This window comes from Clupea harengus, chromosome 14 (assembly GCF_900700415.2).
Source record: "Clupea harengus chromosome 14, Ch_v2.0.2, whole genome shotgun sequence".
NCBI classification, from domain to species: Eukaryota; Metazoa; Chordata; class Actinopteri; order Clupeiformes; family Clupeidae; genus Clupea; species Clupea harengus.
Genome location: NC_045165.1, coordinates 15764968 through 15785405, shown reverse-complemented (window position 1 = coordinate 15785405; position 20438 = coordinate 15764968). Strand labels below are relative to the sequence as shown.

At 45.1% G+C, this 20438-nt stretch overlaps 2 protein-coding genes across 2 annotated transcripts; both read left to right on the top strand.

Annotated features, from left to right (window-relative positions):
* The first annotated feature begins 12235 nt into the window (after positions 1 to 12235).
* Positions 12236 to 19680, top strand: LOC105908312 (cytochrome P450 1B1-like). The gene is made up of 2 exons (XM_031580091.1): positions 12236 to 12298; positions 17353 to 19680. Exons 1-2 carry the CDS (start codon positions 12280 to 12282, stop codon positions 18906 to 18908), a joined length of 1575 nt encoding a protein of 524 aa, XP_031435951.1. The 5' UTR covers positions 12236 to 12279; the 3' UTR covers positions 18909 to 19680.
* LOC105908311 (cytochrome P450 1B1-like) lies at positions 12280 to 15230 on the top strand. Its single transcript, XM_031580090.2, has one exon. The coding sequence runs from the start codon at positions 12280 to 12282 to the stop codon at positions 13861 to 13863; it is 1584 nt and encodes a 527-aa protein (XP_031435950.1). The 3' UTR covers positions 13864 to 15230.
* Positions 19681 to 20438: the final 758 nt, after the last annotated feature.

Below are 20438 nucleotides of genomic sequence, written 5' to 3'. Positions count from 1 at the left end.
ATGTGGAACTTGTGGAAATAGTTCATTAAAATGTGTTCTTCAGAATGTCCTAATTACAAAACAACAACTCCTCTTTGTCTTCCTCTTTTCCTTTTCTTCGTGACAATCTGTCAGCAGCCCCGCTTGGAAGTTGCACAAGGCCTGCAATGTAACAAGATGTCTTTGAGGGAAAGAGGCCCTTCTGGTCTGAGTGCTGACTCACACACACACACACACACACACACACACACACACACACACACACACACAGACACACACACACACACACACACACACACAGACACACACACACACACACACACGCACACACGCACACACACACACACACACACACACACACACACACATACAGAGACACACACACACACACATGCTCACACACACACACACACTCCTCGAAACCAGACACCCCAAGCAGCCAGGCGCTGTAGGAGTCCTGCATAAACAGGACCCCGTGTGTGTGTGCTGGACATGGAGATCAGTGTGCTCAACAGCTCCGGGTTGAAGAAGGGCACGCAGAACAGAACCGCACACATGTCACTGGCGTCGGTCCAGACGTGTCGCTGTTTTGAGATTGCTCTTTCCCTCCACCAAACGGAGGGGATTAAGTCACACTGATAACTGCATCTTCCACAGATTTAACACCCGGCTAGGCCTGTGCAGCACAGATCCTGATCTGTAGTTCCCCAACATACAACTTCACACTCTTCTACAGATAGTGCTGTAGTTGTTGCACAGAGAGTATTCAGTTAATGGTCTCAGGCCTACATGCCATGAGTGCTTGCACTGATCCTTGTACTGGATCTCAGTATGTCAGTGAAGCCAGAAATGCATACACGTCACGCCTTTGGGCCCATCTGCTGTTTTTTCTGAATAGGTCAGGGATCTTCTCAGGCAATGCTGCTCCACAGGTGCAAAAGCCGTGACACCAGCCCCCGCGCTCATATGTATGTGTGCATGTATGTGTGCACGCTCGAGGATCCCACTTCTTTATTCTCCTTCGCACATGGGAAAGTGCGGCTGCTCCCGAACCCATTCACCATCAACACCCCCCCCCCCCACAACCCTCCTCCACCTCCTCCAACTGTAAACATGCTCGGAGCAGCCACGAGAGAGCAACATGTTCCCATACAGTCACTCTGTCATCCCTATCACCCCCACCACACACACACACACACACACACAGATGAATGAAACAGGCATGTCCAACGTCTGCAGTGGGATGGGCTAGGGTGAGAACGGGAAACTGACCCCCCCCAGGCTCCCATCATGGTGTGAGTTCTCCGGTGAAGGGGGGTGTGGGGGTGGGGGTCGCTGTCAGTGAGCAGGCGAAGGGGAGATTAACCGACTACTGTTTGCAGCCGGCCAGTGCTCTCTCTCTCTCGCTCTCTCTCCGTGTGGTTCTAATTGCCCCTCTTCGCTCGTACCACATGTAAATGGCTGTGGTGTTCCCCGCGTGATGATGCGAAACGGGGAACAGGCAAGGATGAGACGGGGGCCACCCACAGACCCCCCCACTGGGACAAACAGTCTCCAAATGTCTCTGCTACGAGGGCGAGCTAAGAAAAGAGAGGGAGAAAAATAAAGAGATAAAGAGCAGGGGAAACAGAGAGACAGAGAGAGATGCTAATGATTCACCCAATTAGCACTGAAATTTATGAGAGATATAAATGTTTGGCGTGTACGAGGACAGATGGTCTCTGAGTTTTAGGGCCCTGTCATGTGACAGAGTCCAGGCCTCTCTCTCACACTCTATTTCTCCTGCGTGTAAACATAAACACAAACACACACACACACACACACACACAAACACACACGCACGCTGGTTCTGATGAGTAGTCGTCCCACAAATATCCTTTTGTAAATTAATCTGGACTCCCCTGAAGTTACAACCACCAGGGGACAACAAGAACAAGAGGCTTCATCAAAACCCCCGTCTGCAGAGTGAGGGGTGGGAGCAGTACAGTGTATGCTGTGTGTGTGTGTGTGTTGGGGTGTGTGTGTGTGCGCTGACGACCGCTAGCTGACCCGGCTTCGTTTTCAGGATCCTAAAAGGCACCGGGCCGCTCAAGCGGAACATATGGAGGTGCAAAAGAGAGGGAATCACGGAACATTATCCGCCCAATTACCCAATGAGAGGAGCAGCCCGCTCGCCGCGTCCAGGATACACGTAACACCCTGGGTGTCAGCAAAGGGGGATTTGGGGGGGGGCAAGGGACCTTGTCCCCACCAGCCACAGCACCTGCTGGGACCGCGGTAGCCCCCACCCTTACATCCGTGCGAGAGGATTCACTAACCAGGATGATAAACATGGTGGGAGAATGGTGCAAGCCATTTTACCTCTTTTTAAATAAGTTATAGGACAAAAGGGAAAGGGAACAGAATATAGAGTAATCTGGGGCATTTCTTTTGACCCAAGGATAGGGAGAAGTGAGTGTAATTGGACGCATTCTTCTCTGTTGTCCTTCTTTCACCCTTTTCTGTTTTTCTGTTTGGCTGCTTGTCAAGTTTAGTGACACAGAATATAAACGAACAACACTGAAAGTAACCTTATCTTCTCAAAATAGAACCTCTGTCATTGTCTTGCTCTGTGTCAGCTCCACTGTACCCCCCACAACCCTGTTCAACACAAAACAAACAAAAAACGATGATTTTTATATACAGAAAAAGCTCTCTGACACAGTTTGTGTTATATAAGGATATGACAGAGAGTTCAAGAGGTGATGAACTCTAGCAGGCCTTGAGTGTTTTCTGACATGTGCATCTTCCTGTAGCTCAACTTGTAGACGTGCTAACACCCGTCATGGGCTTAATATCCCAAAACACATATAGCTGTATTGTGTTTTTATCAAATAAAAGAGTTCTGAGAGAAGACATGACCTCATATTACCTGTGCAGTTTTAATGTCATCCATAATAAAAAAGCTTTTGTGAAGGATCTCTCGAGGCTCTTTCAAAGCCAAGAACCCTTGCAGTACCATAGGCTTTTGTGGAGTCCTCAGAAAACGAACATAAGAGGAACTGCTCATAACTCCAGGTTAGCAGGGTATCATAATCTACAGAAACCCTATTGCTTACTATATGTGCTATGCATGATCCTTAACCTGAAAATCATTTAAATGGTGCTGATTTTGAGGTGCAACTCCACATTGAGAACTCACACCTGTAGTGTGTGTGTGTGTGTGTGTGTGTGTGTGTGTGTGTGTGTGTGTGTGTGTGTGTGTGTGTGTGTGTGTATGTGTGTATGCACAATCACCCATTACAAGCTGAGAAGATGTCACCTCCACTTGACAGCTACCCACCACCTCAAATTTGTCGATTCCAACCCACTAGTCCACGTTACAAGGAGTAGACATAACACATAACACACTCCAAGTGTCCTGTGCCTAGCACCTCAGTTGAATCATATTATTATTATTGGATAACCAACGTGGTTTTGCAGGCAGAAGAATTAGTAAAGTTATGATAAAGTTATGTAAGATTTGGAAATAACTCATAGACGTTGACAAATGTAAAATTAAAACGAATTTAATGGTTATTTTGCATGTCTCAAGAGAAAGTATTCGTGACAGCATTGCTTTACTCTCAGAAGTAGCTTTCAAACCAGATGGAAATACCTCAGTATATGACCAATGACTTCTTTACATCATCATCAATTATTTGCGCGCTAATATGCTATGCACGTACTCTAAAAGTGCATGTTAATGTTTCCATTCATAATTAAATTAGTAATTTCTATGCTTTAGAGTGTCAACGCAATGATCACTGTTTCCGCTAATGTCTCCTGAATAGCATTTCGCCTGTATGCTTGGAACTGGAAAAACTCACGGCTGTTACTTGTACTTTGGGCAGTCCTTGGCAAAGATCACAGCGGGCGATCACACTATTCAGGACATCATTACGCAGATGAGGCTCCGGGAGTGAGGAAAGCCTAATTAAGTGTGTCCTGGCCGGCCCGTCAGCCAGCTACGGATGAGCTAACTAAAAATGAAAATCGGGGTCATCTGGAAGCCATTTCTGCGAGTACTTTTTTTCTCCCTCTCCCCGTCTCATTTTAATCTCTTAGCAGAATCTCCACCCCCTACTCCCCGGAGAGGCCGGGGCCCAGTGACCAAGATCAGTGCACGCTAGGTCTGCATGGCACGCAAGCTCATCCCGGCACGGTTCCGTAGCACGCAAATTCTGACAGGAAAAGAAACAAATAATTATGCATAATACATGGCTCCAAGTATTGGCGTCTGAGTGAGGAATGTCACGCATTCTGACATGTGGATGAAGCATCCGTGGGCTTTAGGAGCGGAGCTTGCCTTTTCTGCGGATGTGCCCAATGACAAGAATCTGTGGAACAGTCGGTGTTCTTTTTACGCACACAACTCTCTGTCCCTCATGGTCTATGGGCCACCAAGGAAACGTGTTTGTTAACTGATGTAGGCTATTTCTAGACCGCGGCTGTCCTAATTAAGTCGTAGTGTAGGCCGGCAACTTATTGACAGATTTTTAGAAATAGGCTGACATTATGTAGGCTATTTTATTTTACATTAAAAGTGACCGTGCTATAAGCCTATAACTCAGACATCAAATTCACCTTGCGACATTTCATTCCCGCATTCGACTTGTTGACCACCTTATCCAAATCGGTGTTTGCAGCTCACTTTGTTTCGATTGAAAGTAGCGCAAGTTGTGAGAGGCGCACCTCGCCCATGGTGGCACGTACGTTTTAAAGAAGAACTTTGTGGAACTTGAGCTTTCATAGTTTGTTTACAGGTATAAGGGCATAGTGCGCTGTTTTTTCTCCCTCTGCAGGCAGCCATGGTTGTGTGTTTTAGAAGGGACTGTCGATTAAAATCTTTGATTAAATTCACCAGAAACTGTGGTTAGGACAGTTTGTTGAACAGAACTTTCAAAGTGAGTGTCACCCATGGCACCCGTTGAAGTTCATAGTGGTAGGCCTATCATTGCCATGTTAGGTCTGAAGACTATTTCAAACAAAATACAAAAGGGAAAGATAAAAATAGAATTAGAGAAATATAGAAATAGAATAAAAATGAAAGGTAATCAAACATATGATCCAATAATGAAAACATTCCATAAATGTATTATCACAAATGGGATGATTAGATCCAACAAGTCAATATAACTATTTTTGAATGTGGTCTCAGGCAGTAACTAAATATCCATTACTCACAAAAACATGAAATTCACCAATATCACTTTACAGGCTTATAGGCCTCCCACCGTTTCTATGTAGAAACGTTTCAAACTGTGCTTCAGCTTTCATTTACTATTTGAAAGTCCCTTGAGAATCAGGTCATGCAAACACATGTCTAGCGGTGGAGGGGGGGTGGCGATGGTGATTGGTCGTACTGTAAAATTGGATCTGCAATTCATTTGTGGTGGAGTAACTACAGGTAATTTGGCAGCTCCACTCTATGCATGGACCTAATCAAGGGGCAGACAGGCTACTGCAGCAACATAAAAATAACAATAAGAACGAGAGACGTGCGGTGAGGAAAAATAAACACATCTCCTTGCCAAATGGAAATAATAACATGCCATAGGCTCTGATATACAAGCAAACCCATTTATAAATACGTATTTCTTAAGAGTGGTCACATTTGATGTAGGGGTAAGTGAGGTAAGATGAGCCTTTTTTTTTTTTTTTACTTAAAGCAGCAATACGTAGTTCTGTTCCAAAACTAGCAAGCTAACTACCTAAAATTCATGCAAGAACCTTGCAAACACTACCAACAGCCCAGTTGGCACTGATAGAAGCTTGCCAACACGCTAACTTGCGTCTTTTGGCCAATTCTGCCAATGTCATGAATGTGAAAGCTTTACTTCCATTTTTGCAGGGTGTTCCAGCCCGGAACACCGAACTACATAGTGTATATCCTGGATGGCTAGTGGGAAAGACACAGGTGTTTATCTGTCCTTCACATGACCATATGCTATTTAAAATGAATTTGAGGATGGTACCAAAACTAGTTGCCTATAAAACCATACCTCAAAAAGTGTCAAATTGTTGCATAGTGTTGCTTTAAGTCAACCTGTAGCCAAGGGAACATGAGACATAGATAAAACAAATGCATACAACACAAGTTCAGGCTGTGTGTCATCAACTGAAACCTTAGCAGTGTACCTTTATACATGCTATGAATAAAGCTGCAGTCTCAAACCTGTGTTGCCTGAAAGTTTTGACCTCCCTGACATGTCACATATGTACGGAAAATGCTATTCAAAATGGCAAGACAAGACTGAAGCATCTACGTCACTCACAAGGAGGTAAACAAAAACTAGTGCTACAAGCACGTGATTATGGAGCCCATCTGTTTTTTCTCTGTAATTACATGGCATGATTGCTGTTACAGTATGCTACATCTAAAATATGAAATGTAGTGTCAGTTATTCATTGTGAAGATGTAAAACTAATTTAAACACCAAATATTTCACTTAACTTCATTTCAAATTTGAGGGGTGGGACTGATTATACCCGACATGCCAAAAAAAAGTTGGACAGGCAGCTGCTTTCATGATTTAGTGTGCTTTTAACCAAGCACTTAACACCTCCGAGAACACGCCGTGCCCAGTTATATCATATAAGGTTGCAGTCAGGCCAGGTCAGGTGAGCCATGGATGGACATATCAGATTATAAAAGCTGCGCTCGCTTAAATGTCAGGCTTCGGCCATCTCATTGGCTTATTCAAAGGGAACTGCGTTCCAGAAAGGTCCACGCGCTGAGGTGCTGCCTCAGCAACCAGGAGTCACTTAAAGTTCAGACAGTTGAACGCCCGTTGGCAAAAAATGTAAACAAGCAACTGGAGTGGGTCAGTAATTTATGTGTCTACTGCAGGCGTGCCTACAGGCACCTTGAGTTCATTTGTTTTCATATCAGACACAGCTTGAGAATAACTCGATTCTCCTCTGATTGGTTAAAGATGGACATCATTTTTTCTTTTCCTTTTTTCTAGTTGTGGCATATGGGGGTGAATCAAAAATAAGTCCAGTCTTTATTTTACATTGCAGTTTCCACATAGCCTGTTGCTTCTGAGCACTGAAATCCTTTTTGGTTTAAGATCATCAGATAAGTTTCACTGACAGTAAATGTCAGCTCCTGTGATTTGCTCTAGGTGATACATTCCCTTAGACAGTCTTTTTTGATAGCATGTCACTCACTTATCTATCAGTCTGAGTTGGGTTTACTAAACTATAACGGTGGCATCAGCCGTAGTGCCAAGTCTTCTGAAGCATTCCCACCGCCCTCCTCTTTTCTTCCTCTTCTCTTCCTCTTCTCCTCCACCAGTTCCTCCTCTACTGCCTGTTGGACCCCTGCTTCTGCCCTCCTCTATCCCCTTTCTCCTCCCCTCTTCCTCTCTCCTTAACCTCCCTTCCTCAATCCATTCCACCCCTCCTCTCTCTCTCTCTCTCTCTCTTCTCGCTCTCTCTCTCTGTTCTGTGCGTGACAGTAGCTCACTGAGAAGTGGAAATGAGACTAGTAAACAGTGATTAGCTCTTGAGCCGAATGGGCCCTGTCCACCGTGAGACCTGTCTTTGCGCCTCTTACCCCCCCTCCACCCCCACCCCACCCCATCACCCTAAAGCAGAGTCACTCTGGGGTCAGGGCCAACCTTTCACAGCCAGGTTATAGGGGATAATCACAGGCAAACACGGCAGCCACATGCAATATACACACACACGCACGCACGCATGCACGCACACACACACACACACACACTTACACACAAATTCCGCCCCCAATACGCACACACACACACATAGACAAACTCTCTCCAGACCCTTACTGCAAAAGCTGGCTCTAATTAGACCTAGATGGGCAGTGCGAAAGGCTGTGTGTGTGTGTGTGTGTGTGTGTGTGTGTGTGTGTGTGTGTGTGTGTGTGTGTGTGTGTGTGTGTGTGTGTGCGTGTGCGTGTGTTGTGTGTGTGCGTGTGTGTGTGTGCATATGTGGAGAGAGGGATGTGGACAGGGAAGAGTAGAGTTACATATTGTGAAGGATTTCCCTATAGGGGAAGAAATGGCCACCAGGTGAGTAGTAAGACGTGATCCTAAGGGCACACTTTGCTTTGATAGGCCTTCTCTAAACCCAAGTTTTACAAAGAACCCAATTCCTTTTTGGCGTGGTTTTACAGAACCGTATTTGGGTACACAAAGGTCACACTGACAGTATAAAGTTTTGACATACTTTTAATATGTATTTTGTATATGTATTTGACTCATTTGACAGCCATTTTACAGGAATTATAATGAAAAGGTCACCATGTAAACTCCACTCTTGTGGAACATGTAATGCAGACATGTCTGGAGAGAACCTTGAGGGAATTTGTCTTAGAGATGGATGGGGAATATTAAATCGTATAAAGTCTGCATTTGACATTACTAAACCAATCCAACACCTTGTGAAACCTGTGCAACAATGGTCTTGTCAAGGTCATCATAAACTTCAATCAGTGGAGTCCAGACATGCACATGTTTATAAAACACACATGACACCCTATGAGACTAAATTGACAAAGTCAACTAATGGTGCCGGGTCCTTTTTGTTCTCAAAACAGTTGATGTATGATTATCCTTCACTGTGCTGTAGCGCACCCAACGGTATAAGCTAATATCGTCACTGATGTGACCTTATTGTTGTAAATGGTGTCAGGATGTCACATGTGGTTCATAGCATACACCAAGAAACCATAAAATAGTGAAGGGGTCACAACCCACCACTGTCTCCAAATCTCCAAGCCAGCCTGCATGAACTGCGTGAACTTCCTGTTTTTGTGGACCAATTTAGGACTGGTAACCAATTAAACACCCCCAGAAAAAATACACAGGCGAGGTGCATGGCTAACATCTCTTTTTGACACATGCTCAGTTACGCCGTGTTCATGCGTATTACCTGTATTCCGTTTCAGGCACTAAAAGCTACGAAAATAAACGTTCTTTTCTTTTCACTCTCAACAAGCACGCTTCCAGTGTTTTTGGAATCCAAGACATCCCCTGAGACACTCACACTGATTCTTGACACACACACACACACACACACACACACCACACACGCGCGCATTCTGGTTAGTACTCTATGTCCTTTTTAAGATGAGAAAGATCTGTTGCTCAGCAGGAAGGTCTTTAAACCTGCTTCTCTTGCGGTCGGCAGGAGATGGACCTTCCAGGTGGTGAGATAGCATACAGTAAGAGTGCATTGTACAGCTGGGTCAGGAGATAAACTCAAAGTGAGTACTTAAAGTAAAACAGATCAATCACTTATCAATCACTCTTTGAGGAGGATCTTGATTTTCTGATGTGCTTTGTGATCAAAAGGGATTTTTTCCCCCCACTGGAATAAATGTTGAACTGTGGAGACCCCCAGCTGACAGACTGAAATAGTGAGCCCACACACACACACACACTGACACACAGAGAGACATGGACACACACACTTTCACTCTATATTGCAATAATGAGGGTCTGTGTAAGGTTCTCGGTGCGATCTCTGTGCTCCGAGCTCACTGGCGTACTTCGGAAATGTTTTAGAGTGTTTCAATTAGGTTCATTACCCCGCTGCAAAAATAAACTCCCCACTGCCGGGGGAAACAAGAAGCACAAATTTATTTTCTGGCACTGAGCTGGACAAACGACCGCCCCAGGAACCAGAATTAATCTTCGGACCAAAAAGGTTAATCGAATCAATAGAGCGGCTGTTTCCTGCAGCAGTAAACCTGACTCTATCGGTCGTGCCAAGACTGCTGGTCCATCTTTGGCCCCATTGGTATGTACTGACAAACAGGAGGGATGTGCAGAGATCCAAGCGACGCAGATTCCTCACCACACCAGTGGCTAAACTTCCAGAAAATCTGACAGACGGTGGCTGTTTGGGGCAGTACCGCGGCGCGAGTCCAACATAGTTGTTTGAGAGAGCATTCCAGGATAATTGTGTAGTCCTAGGGCCGTGCAACTGTGACCGGCCACAGACTAAACATGCGACTCCTCGGGTTTGCTCAATCCCCACACAGTCCACTATCACCCCAGCGCTCGAATGATAATATCACCCATCTCTGGAGAGCTGACTGGCCCGACAGGAATGGGCAGGGCAGGAATGCCAGCCAGAGAGGGGAACCTTGGGTGACCTGTGGCATTATGCAAAGAAGCGTTTCCCTGGGAAGATGGCACACTTCACACTCCTTCTCATGCCTCTTTTGTGCTGGTGTGGTGTGTGTGTGTGTGTGTGTGTGTATGTGTGAAACTCGCTGAGAATGCACACATGCATTTTTCATGGATTTCTCACGCAATGTTTGCTGTACGCTGCATGTGTGTGTGTGTGAGAGAGAGAGAGAGTGAGAGAGTTTTTTTTCAAAGCAAAGGAAAAGGGCTTGAATGTTAACCATTCCATTCAAAATCGTATCATGAGCTCAGAGCTGTTGCTCCACAGTGAATGTTTAATAAACAAAAATGCTCCGAGCTCAAGGCATTGTTTGCACACGCTCACAAACACAGTCACACACACTCACACTTCTGCAAATGGAAATCATATTCCCTGTCATCTTTTAGATCCATAACTCAGAATGTTTAAAGTAATGGTAATGTGCAACTTCAATCTGAATTCCTACCTTTGCAAATATATGCAGCGTTAAATGCTGTAGTTAAGGGTTTGTTTGTTACCATTTCATCAATATTAGTTAAAGGTTAGTGCAATAAAGCATACTTGTATGCTATGGAACTTTCAAGTGTAGTTGAAAGTTAAGGAGAGCATATCACTAAAATAATTTTAAGCTACCAGATATTGAGAATTATGTATGACAGTATTATTTCTTGTATGTATGTATGTATGTATGTATGTATGTATGTATGTATGTATGTATTAAAACATTTGTATGTAATATTCAAAATAGATTGTGAATGTGTTGACAAAATAATGAATAAAAAACGTATGCAATGTAGTGCTAGCCTAGATGCCTTGAGTTGTTATTTATGAATGTCACGTAATAATTGGTTGAAGTGTAATAGCTGTGGGAAATAGCTGTGTTGGTGATGGCGTTTCATAATCCTGTAGAAACTAACAGAAACTAGAGAAGCAAGTTTCGACTATATACCAAATGTTTTCAGGGACTTCTGCTGTTAGAGTTCAACTTAGTTGCTTTACTTGTCTTCAACTACTGAACACTTCGACAGCACTCAGCTTTTCTAGTCTGCATGGAGCATTCTGCTGTGAGTTGAACAAAAGTACCTCCCAATGCGATACAGATGTATTTAATACATTTCGCTTGGCTACTGATTGAATGTTTTCAACGCATTCAGTGCAAATTAAGACGATTACTTTAGTCATTTACCAAGACTTTCAGCATTACGTTTTTAAGCATTTACCGGTTACCACGAATAAAAGGGACCGGTCCAGTCGAACATGCTCTGGAGTGATTACGCAATACCCAGCAATGTTTTAAACATTTAAGTGTATCTACACTAATCGATTAGCGTATGCAAAATATGGCTTTTTAAAACAACCGTTCGTAGAAAGCTGGTCATACACCGCAAATAAACCAAACTTGTAAAACAAACCTTAAGAATTTTCCTTTCCTAAACGTGCCCAAAATTATCTGCGTAATACGCACATCAACTGACTCAAGCTATGAGAAACTACGTCAGAAAGTAGCCCGATTTCCACAAATATCAGGTGCTAGCTGTCCACGTCTGCCTCTCCGGTGAGAATAGCACAACAACTTTGGTCTATAATCGATCGCCCAGTATTACTTCAGCTGTTGCGCCATCGCTCGCTTTCGGTGCGCGCCGAAGACGAAGAGGCTCTAAAAGATAGTGTAATGAGGTCTCGAGGTCTACCACAATGGGAGGAGTATGAGAATAATACCGAGCCCGGCCCCCTGCGCAGCAAACATATATAAAAGAGGGTGGTAAAACTAACCAGGCACAGAAAAGTGCGTCAGCATTAGGAACAGTAAGAGAGACAGCTTAAAAAAAAAGAAGTTTAGTTTGCTTTCGTGTCTATCTCCATTACGCAATTTATATGTGATGGCAACTGGTCAAAGAAAATCCGTTTAAAATTCTAACAGACTAAAATATTATGTCAAGACATTTTTTTTTATTGTACAACATGGATTTTTCGTCTTTGCTTTTAAAATTTGAACCTGAATTAAATCAAAACTCAAACTTAGTTTAAACTTGCTAAAAAAGGTTTTCTCTCTTTGATCATATTGTTCTATCTCAAACAAGAGGAACATTTGACACTTTCAGCCACCTACAAGAGATTTAGTGGCCCAGCACTATGGCTCTGCTGGATCCAGATTATGCAGTGAAAGGCAGCAGCAGCATCATCAGGGAATGGAGTGGGCAGGTTCAGCCAGCTCTCATTGCCTCCTTTGTGTTCCTCTTCTGCCTGGAAGCTTGCCTGTGGGTGCGCAACCTGAGACTCAAGAGGAGGCTGCCAGGACCCTTCGCCTGGCCAGTGGTGGGCAACGCCATGCAGCTGGGCCAGATGCCCCACATCACCTTCTCCAAGCTGGCAAAGAAGTACGGCAATGTCTACCAGATCCGTTTGGGCTGCAACGACATTGTGGTGCTGAATGGTGACTCCGCCATCCGCCAGGCTCTCATCCAACACAGCACTGTGTTTGCTGGCAGACCGAACTTCGCCTCCTTCCAGAATATCTCCGGGGGCAAGAGCATGGTTTTCAGCAACTACAGCAAGCAGTGGAAGATGCACCGCAAAGTGGCCCACTCCACGCTGCGAGCCTTCTCCTCGGCCAACAGCCAGACCAAGAAGGCTTTCGAGCAGCATGTGGCCGGAGAGGCCATGGAGCTCGTCCAGATTTTCCTGCGCCTCAGCAGAGATGGGCGTTACTTCGACCCGTCCCACGAGTTCACTGTGGCCGCTGCCAACGTCATCTGCGCCCTCTGCTTCGGGAAGCGCTACGGGCACGACGACCCAGAGTTCAGGACCCTGCTCAGCCGGGTGGACAAGTTCGGGGAGACGGTGGGCGCTGGAAGCCTGGTGGATGTCATGCCCTGGCTCCAGTCGTTCCCCAACCCGGTGCGCAGCGTCTACCAGAACTTCAAAAGCCTCAATGAAGAGTTCTTTGCCTACGTGAAGAGCAAGGTGGTCCAACACAGGAACACCTTCGACCCTGAAGTGACAAGGGACATGAGTGATGCCATCATCAACGTCATAGAGCATGGGAAAGAAAGCACACTGACCAAAGACTATGTTGAAGGCACAGTGACAGATCTGGTAGGTGCTGGGCAGGACACTGTCTCCACTGCTTTGTCCTGGATAGTGCTGCTGTTAGTTAAATACCCACAGCACCAAGTTAAGCTGCAGAAACACATTGATAAAGTGGTCGGTCGCGACAGGCTGCCCTCCATCGAGGACAAGAGCAGCCTGGCGTGCCTGGAAGCCTTCATCTATGAGACCATGCGTTACACCAGCTTCGTGCCCGTCACCATCCCCCACTCCACCACCTCGGACGTCACCTTCGAGGGTCTCCACATCCCCAAGGACACCGTCGTGTTCATCAACCAGTGGTCCGTCAACCAGGACCCCCTGAAGTGGAAGGACCCCCACGTTTTCAACCCATCACGGTTCCTGGACGAGGACGGCAACTTGGACAAGGACCTTACCAACAGCGTCATGATCTTCTCCACGGGGAAGAGGAGGTGCATCGGGGAACAGATCGCCAAGGTGGAAATCTTTTTATTAACGGCCATCTTGCTGCACCAGTGCACGTTTGAGCACAATCCCGCACGGGCCCTGAGCATGGACTGTTCCTACGGGCTGACTCTGAAGCCCCTCCATTTCTCAATCACAACCAAACTCAGAGGCAAGCTGCTCGGCTTGGTGTCACCGGCATGAAAAAAGACTGCTGCTCAACTGACTCCAGGCCAGAAAGGACTTTTCAAAAATGTTTAAGTTGCTCTTGTTGCAAATCCAGTGAGTATTAGCAAATCTGCACTGAATGCTGTTTCATATTTAAAGATGTTATTATCGTTTTTTCACAGTTTAGATTGTATGTGAAATGTATGGTTTAATGTGGATGAAAGATTAGTTACATGACATATCAAGTCTAAGAAAAAGCTCAAGCATAAGTAAATTGTGGATGCCCAGCGTTGCGGGTCATCATCAGAAGTCAGTGGTGTTTTTTTTTTACAATATAAAACATTGTGTTTGTTCACCAACCTGCATGCATCTAAAAATATTTCGAGAATTTATATATGAAGTGAGAAATATGTATAAGTTATATATGTATAAACCTGCATTTGTCTTGCAAGCAGGTGTATGTGAAAGTTGTTAGGCTACACCTGAGGGTACACTGTACATGTTGCAAAGAAAATACTTTTTTTAAAGTTCACAAACATTTAAAAATGCATTTATTCTTTACGTGAGATCTCTATGTCTATTCAATATTTTTAATGAATTATATGTCAGGTATTGAAAATGTACTTTTTAAAATGTTTTATTTGTCTACTGTACACTCAAGAGCACATATCATACCTGTATGGGAAGAACCTCAGAGGTAATCCATTTATGACTATATCTTTTGAGGACATTTATTAAGTTTCAGGAAAATAACACAGGCAGCATTGTTCTAAAAGGTAATCAAGATATGAGAAGCAAAATGTAGGACAAGGTGTTGACTTTGAACTTTTTTAGCAGAGAAAGCTAAATTGTGTGCTCTCAAACGTGAGGCACCTCATTCAATGGCCAGTTATGAATGAACTACGTTCTGTTGAGGAGAATGATAGAGGAGAGAGAGAGAGAGAGAGAGAGAGAAAGAGAGAGTGAGTGAGAGAAATAGAGACATAGAGAGAGAGAGAGAGAGCTTAGACACCAAATCTATAGCCCCCTGTTTCTTATCCAAACAGTTCTCACTTCAAACCACAACCTAAACTTAACTCGCAAAAGATGAGAAGAGAAAAAACTCCCAGGAAATGTCGAGGCATGACTTACACATGTTTTCACAAATGGGCTTTTGCTTTTGTTTACACCCTTGGGGCTTTGCAAACTATCTGGAAGTCATTTCACCTATGCTGAAATGCATGCATTCAGGAATTCATAAACTTGTGCGTGAAGCCAATAAACACAACCACTTATTGAATGTCCAAGGCAAGCGATCACCACAGATGACAATTTTGATGATGTTGTTGTTGTGTTTGTTTTTTTTACTCTTTGAAAATAAGCTACATAGATCTGGAGTGAATAAAGAGGATTTTTTAAAACTACTTGAAGATGCAAAAGACTTTTTGTGCTATCTCTCTCTCCCTCCCTCCCTCCCTCCCTCCCTCCCTCTCTCTCTCTCTCTCTCTCTCTCTCTCCCTCCCTCCCTCTCTCTCTCTCTTTCTCCTGAAAACGCAAGTGAATCAACCCTGGAGGAGAAAAACCTCTTTTCTAGTACATTGTTAACCTTTGTAAATCCAACCCAATTGGACTTTAATTCTACTAAGTAAGTGCAATTTGGTGGAGCAGTGCATAGCTTGTGCAATACTGTAAACAATCATAAAATCCTTGACACCCTCAAAAGAAGTTCACTGCTCTATGGATTCCTGCAGAAGGCCTTACATCTTATTCATACATAAACGCAACAATTTAGACGCATTCACCCACTTTTGTCAGCACTTTGTACGCTGTGATGTGGCATTTCTGTATCATTTCAGCTCTTTTGCTCTTTAATCATCCAAAACCAAGCAGACACAATTAGATTCTTCACCACTTTTCTACTCTTTTGTGTTTTGTCATGCATAGCCCCTTGAAAATGTTTGGGTGTAAAATATATCTTTCATGACCTTCCAAAGCCATTTTAGTGAAGCCACAATGCTTAGAATACAATTATACCATTAAGTTTATATATAAGTTATACGACATTACCATCACACTAACAATAGTGTATAGAGCACATTACACTTAAGTGTATTTCTTCTTAACCTGGGCCATTAGGAGAACAGCATTGTTTACTGTTGCATATCTGATTATAAACAAGGATAAATTTAGACATGGGATCTAAAAATGGGCGCTAAACACTGAAATAGTTAGTGGTGGTGCACGGCACTGAATTCCATGTACAGACGCTACAGAACGACCCTTTCACCCTCTACCTGTAGTCCACACCACCTGTTACATCTGATCTCCGATATCAACAAGCAAACTGACCCTCACAAGCCTGGCCCGGATTTCTTTAGGTTCAATTTCTCAGTACACAAATCCCCCTGTGTTTCCCAAAGTAACTGGGTCCTACATCGACGCCACATTAGTCATGAGGCGCCAAAATGACAGAGTGAAACATTTACGCCTGAACTTTTTCCAAGTTCAAATCCCTACACAAGAGACTTGAAAAACTTAAGGGGCACTGTACATTTTCAGACTCCCCCAATGGACCTCCCTCCACACCGTGTTCTGTCTGGATACACAATGTCTTAGTTATGACAAGAACCTGAGGCAGGCTGAGAGCCGGTTGTGTGTTACGTTCCCAACTGAGCGAGGCTTCCTATGTTTCACCCTTGCCTCGGCTTCGCCACCGTGAGTTTTCCTCTGCTTACTACCTCCACTCTCTGGCCAGGGGCAGCTTTGAGAGGCCTGACAGAGAGCTGGAATAAGACGTATGGGAGCTGTGGGGTCCTCGCCATAGCCACAATGGGAAGAGAGAAGGCGAGAAGTAAGGAGAGAGTGAGAGATGGAGAGATACAGAAAGATGGTGAGAAAGAGAGAAAGTTAGAGAGAGGGAGAGAGAGATATATGGGAGTCCTGGGGTCCTTATCGGAGCCACAATGGGAGGAGAGAAGGAGAGAGGGAAATAAAGAGCGGGAAATAGAGAGATACAGAAAGAAAGTGTGAAAGGGAGAGAGAGAGAGAGACAGAGAGAGAGTTAGAGAGATCGTGAAAGAGAGAGAAAGAGAGAGTGAGAGAGAGAGAGAGAGGGAGGAGAGAGAGCGAGAGATACTAAGAAAACCTGAGCGCTTAACCACTCCCACAGCCAAGATATATAAGGGAGAGTGTCAAGGCCGAGATCTACATTCCTCTAATTTGGTCATCTGTGGACGGACACCGCTCCACTGCAAACCACTCACCCTCATCTGCCTGAACCTCAAGTCAAGGCGGGGGAGTGAGGTGTGAGAGAGGGGGAGAAAGAGAGAGGACACATCAGAGAGAGTAGGGGGGTGTTACTGAGAAACTTCGTCCATCCACTTATTTGGATTTGTAGAAATGAATCTGTTCTTTACTACTGCTGTGAGCTGAGCAAGAAGGACACATTTTGATTGTTCAAGGACTTGGACTGAATTTAGGCTGAAAGGAAAGCTTTTTACCAGTAAGAGTCGTGTATCTGGATCACTATGGCTCTGCTGGATCCAGATTATGCAGTGAAAGGCAGCAGCAGCATCATCAGGGAATGGAGTGGGCAGGTTCAGCCAGCTCTCATTGCCTCCTTTGTGTTCCTCTTCTGCCTGGAAGCTTGCCTGTGGGTGCGCAACCTGAGACTCAAGAGGAGGCTGCCAGGACCCTTCGCCTGGCCAGTGGTGGGCAACGCCATGCAGCTGGGCCAGATGCCCCACATCACCTTCTCCAAGCTGGCAAAGAAGTACGGCAATGTCTACCAGATCCGTTTAGGCTGCAGCAACATTGTGGTGCTGAACGGTGACTCCGCCATCAGGAAGGCTCTCCTCCAGCACAGCACTGAGTTTGCTGGCAGACCGAACTTCGCCTCTTTCCAGTTTGTGTCAGGAGGCAACAGCTTGACGTTCACTAACTACAGCAAACAGTGGAAGATGCACCGGAGGATCGCCCAGTCCACCATCCGGGCGTTCTCCTCTGCAAACAGCGAAACAAAGAAAGCTTTTGAGCAGCACATCGTGGCGGAGGCCACGGACCTGGCAAGGTCCTTCTCGAAGCTCAGTGATGATGGGCAGTACTTCAACCCCGCTCACCCACTCACTGTGGCCGCTGCCAACGTCATCTGTGCCCTCTGCTTCGGGAAGCGCTACGGGCACGACGACCAAGAGTTCAGGACCCTGCTCAGCCGGTTGGACAAATTCGGGGAGACGGTGGGCGCTGGAAGCCTGGTGGATGTCATGCCCTGGCTCCAGTCGTTCCCCAACCCGGTGCGCAGCGTCTACCAGAACTTCAAAAGCCTCAATGAAGAGTTCTTTGCCTACGTGAAGAGCAAGGTGGTCCAACACAGGAACACCTTCGACCCTGAAGTGACAAGGGACATGAGTGATGCCATCATCAACGTCATAGAGCATGGGAAAGAAAGCACACTGACCAAAGACTATGTTGAAGGCACAGTGACAGATCTGGTAGGTGCTGGGCAGGACACCGTCTCGACCTGCCTGCACTGGAGTCTACTGCTCCTCGCCAAATACCCCAACATCCAGGCCGAGCTCCAAGAGAGCATCGACAGAGTAGTCAGCCGCGACAGGCTGCCCTCCATCGAGGACAAGAGCAGCCTAGCGTGCCTGGAAGCCTTCATCTATGAGACCATGCGTTACACCAGCTTCGTGCCCGTCACCATCCCCCACTCCACCACCTCGGACGTCACATTCGAGGGTCTCCACATCCCCAAGGACACCATCGTGTTCATCAACCAGTGGTCCGTCAACCACGACCTCCAAAAGTGGAAGGACCCCCACGTTTTCAACCCATCGCGGTTCTTGAATGAAGACGGCAGCCTCAACAAAGACCTGACCGGGAGCGTCATGATCTTCTCCATGGGCAAGAGGAGGTGCATCGGGGATCAGATCGCTAAAGTGGAAGTCTTCTTGTTTACAGCGATACTCCTGCACCAGTTTTGTTTCGAGAGTGACCCCACACAGGACCTGAGTTTAAACTGCTCATACGGGTTAACGCTAAAGCCACTTGACTACAGGATCTGTGCCAAACTCAGAGGGAAACCCATTAATGTGGCATAAAATCCACTTTCTACTTTAACAACGCTTACAACGCCCACTATCAGACTACATTAACCAGCAAACAGCAAGTCCACTGTATGGTATGTTCAGCAGAAATGCCTCTGGTACAGCAAAATGTAAGCATATAATATTTTACCGGATTATAAATATAATGAAGGTCATTTATCACTTTGTGATGAAAGATTGAATTATGTTTACCATGTATTGTGTTTTGTGTTTACAGCACATGTAGTGTGCTCTTTTGAGAGGTATTAGTTTAATTCCTTTCGAACTCATAATCTATATATTACCAAAAGATATACACATCTATTACGTCTACGAATGTTTACATGGCATCTTGATTCTGAGTTAGTGGTTGAAGTTTGTTTTAGGTCGTTTGTCTTCATCAGAGCCTTTAGTCACTGCAGCAGGCAAGCAACTTGATAAATGACCGAGAGAAGCATTCTGAGGGTATCGAGACGTGAGTCAATGCTACTTGGAAAGTAATGCAATATCAAGTAAATGCTGTCATGTGGTCGCTTAAAACCACAGCGCAATGTAACAAACTATCTGTTGTTAAGTAGATTGGGGTATGTGATTTAGACACACGAAATTGGCATATATAAACTAGTCCAAAGGAATGCGTCCATGAAAATCGTGGTGCTGTTGCTATTGTGATATATAAAAAAGTGGTCTGCAATGTTTCTCTTTTATGCTTTTCTTCACATAGAGACTTTATCTTCATTAATAAATAAATAAATAAATAAATAGCACAACTACTACTCTTTTAAAACCTAGATAGTAAGAATTTTATTTCCACCTCCTCAGGCAAAGGAGTAGATGTAACATTATTACTACAACACGGAACACAAAATGACCTGTCACGGGGTTTGGATGGCATGTCTTCACAGTGTGTCACATCTGTGCTTCAAAGCAGAAAATACCAAAAGCACCTAAAGCTGACGCAGAACCACATAAAACAGTCCCAGACGTGTTATGATAGTTTACGGTGGCGCGTCTGAGTGTCCACATGACAGATTGATGTCCAAGTGGAGAAATATATTCTCCCACTGTCACACATTACGGCAAGCCAAGGGGTCTGTGTTGTCAAACGCGTGTAGCTGTGAGAGCAGTGGCAAATACATAATGTATGGGTCTCTATCTGACTCAGATCCCTTCCTGTCATGGATCAAGGTAGAGTCACACGACAGAAAAGCCTCAGGTGCTAAAGGAAACATATATCTTACGCGATGCATGTTTATCGCGCCGAGTCCAGTTAAAGGGCAAGTCCTGTAACAGAGTCTACACTCGTGCTCGTTTTGAGAAGCGTGTGGGGTGCTGCTCACAGCAGGGGTGTGAGCAAACAGAGGGGTGGAAACAGCAATCCCAATGTATCAGCCCAGGAATTCTACATGCGCTCAACAAGTTGACATTTCCACAAGTCAGGGACAGAGATTTCATTTCCACTGACAAGTAAGAACCCCAGACATACACACACAACCCTCCCCAGCCCGCACACACACACAACACTCCCCACCCCGCACACACACA

Excerpts from the sequence above, each read along its gene's own strand:
- LOC105908311 (XM_031580090.2), top strand. The coding sequence starts at position 12,280 with ATGGCTCTGCTGGATCCAGATTATGCAGTGAAAGGCAGCAGCAGCATC.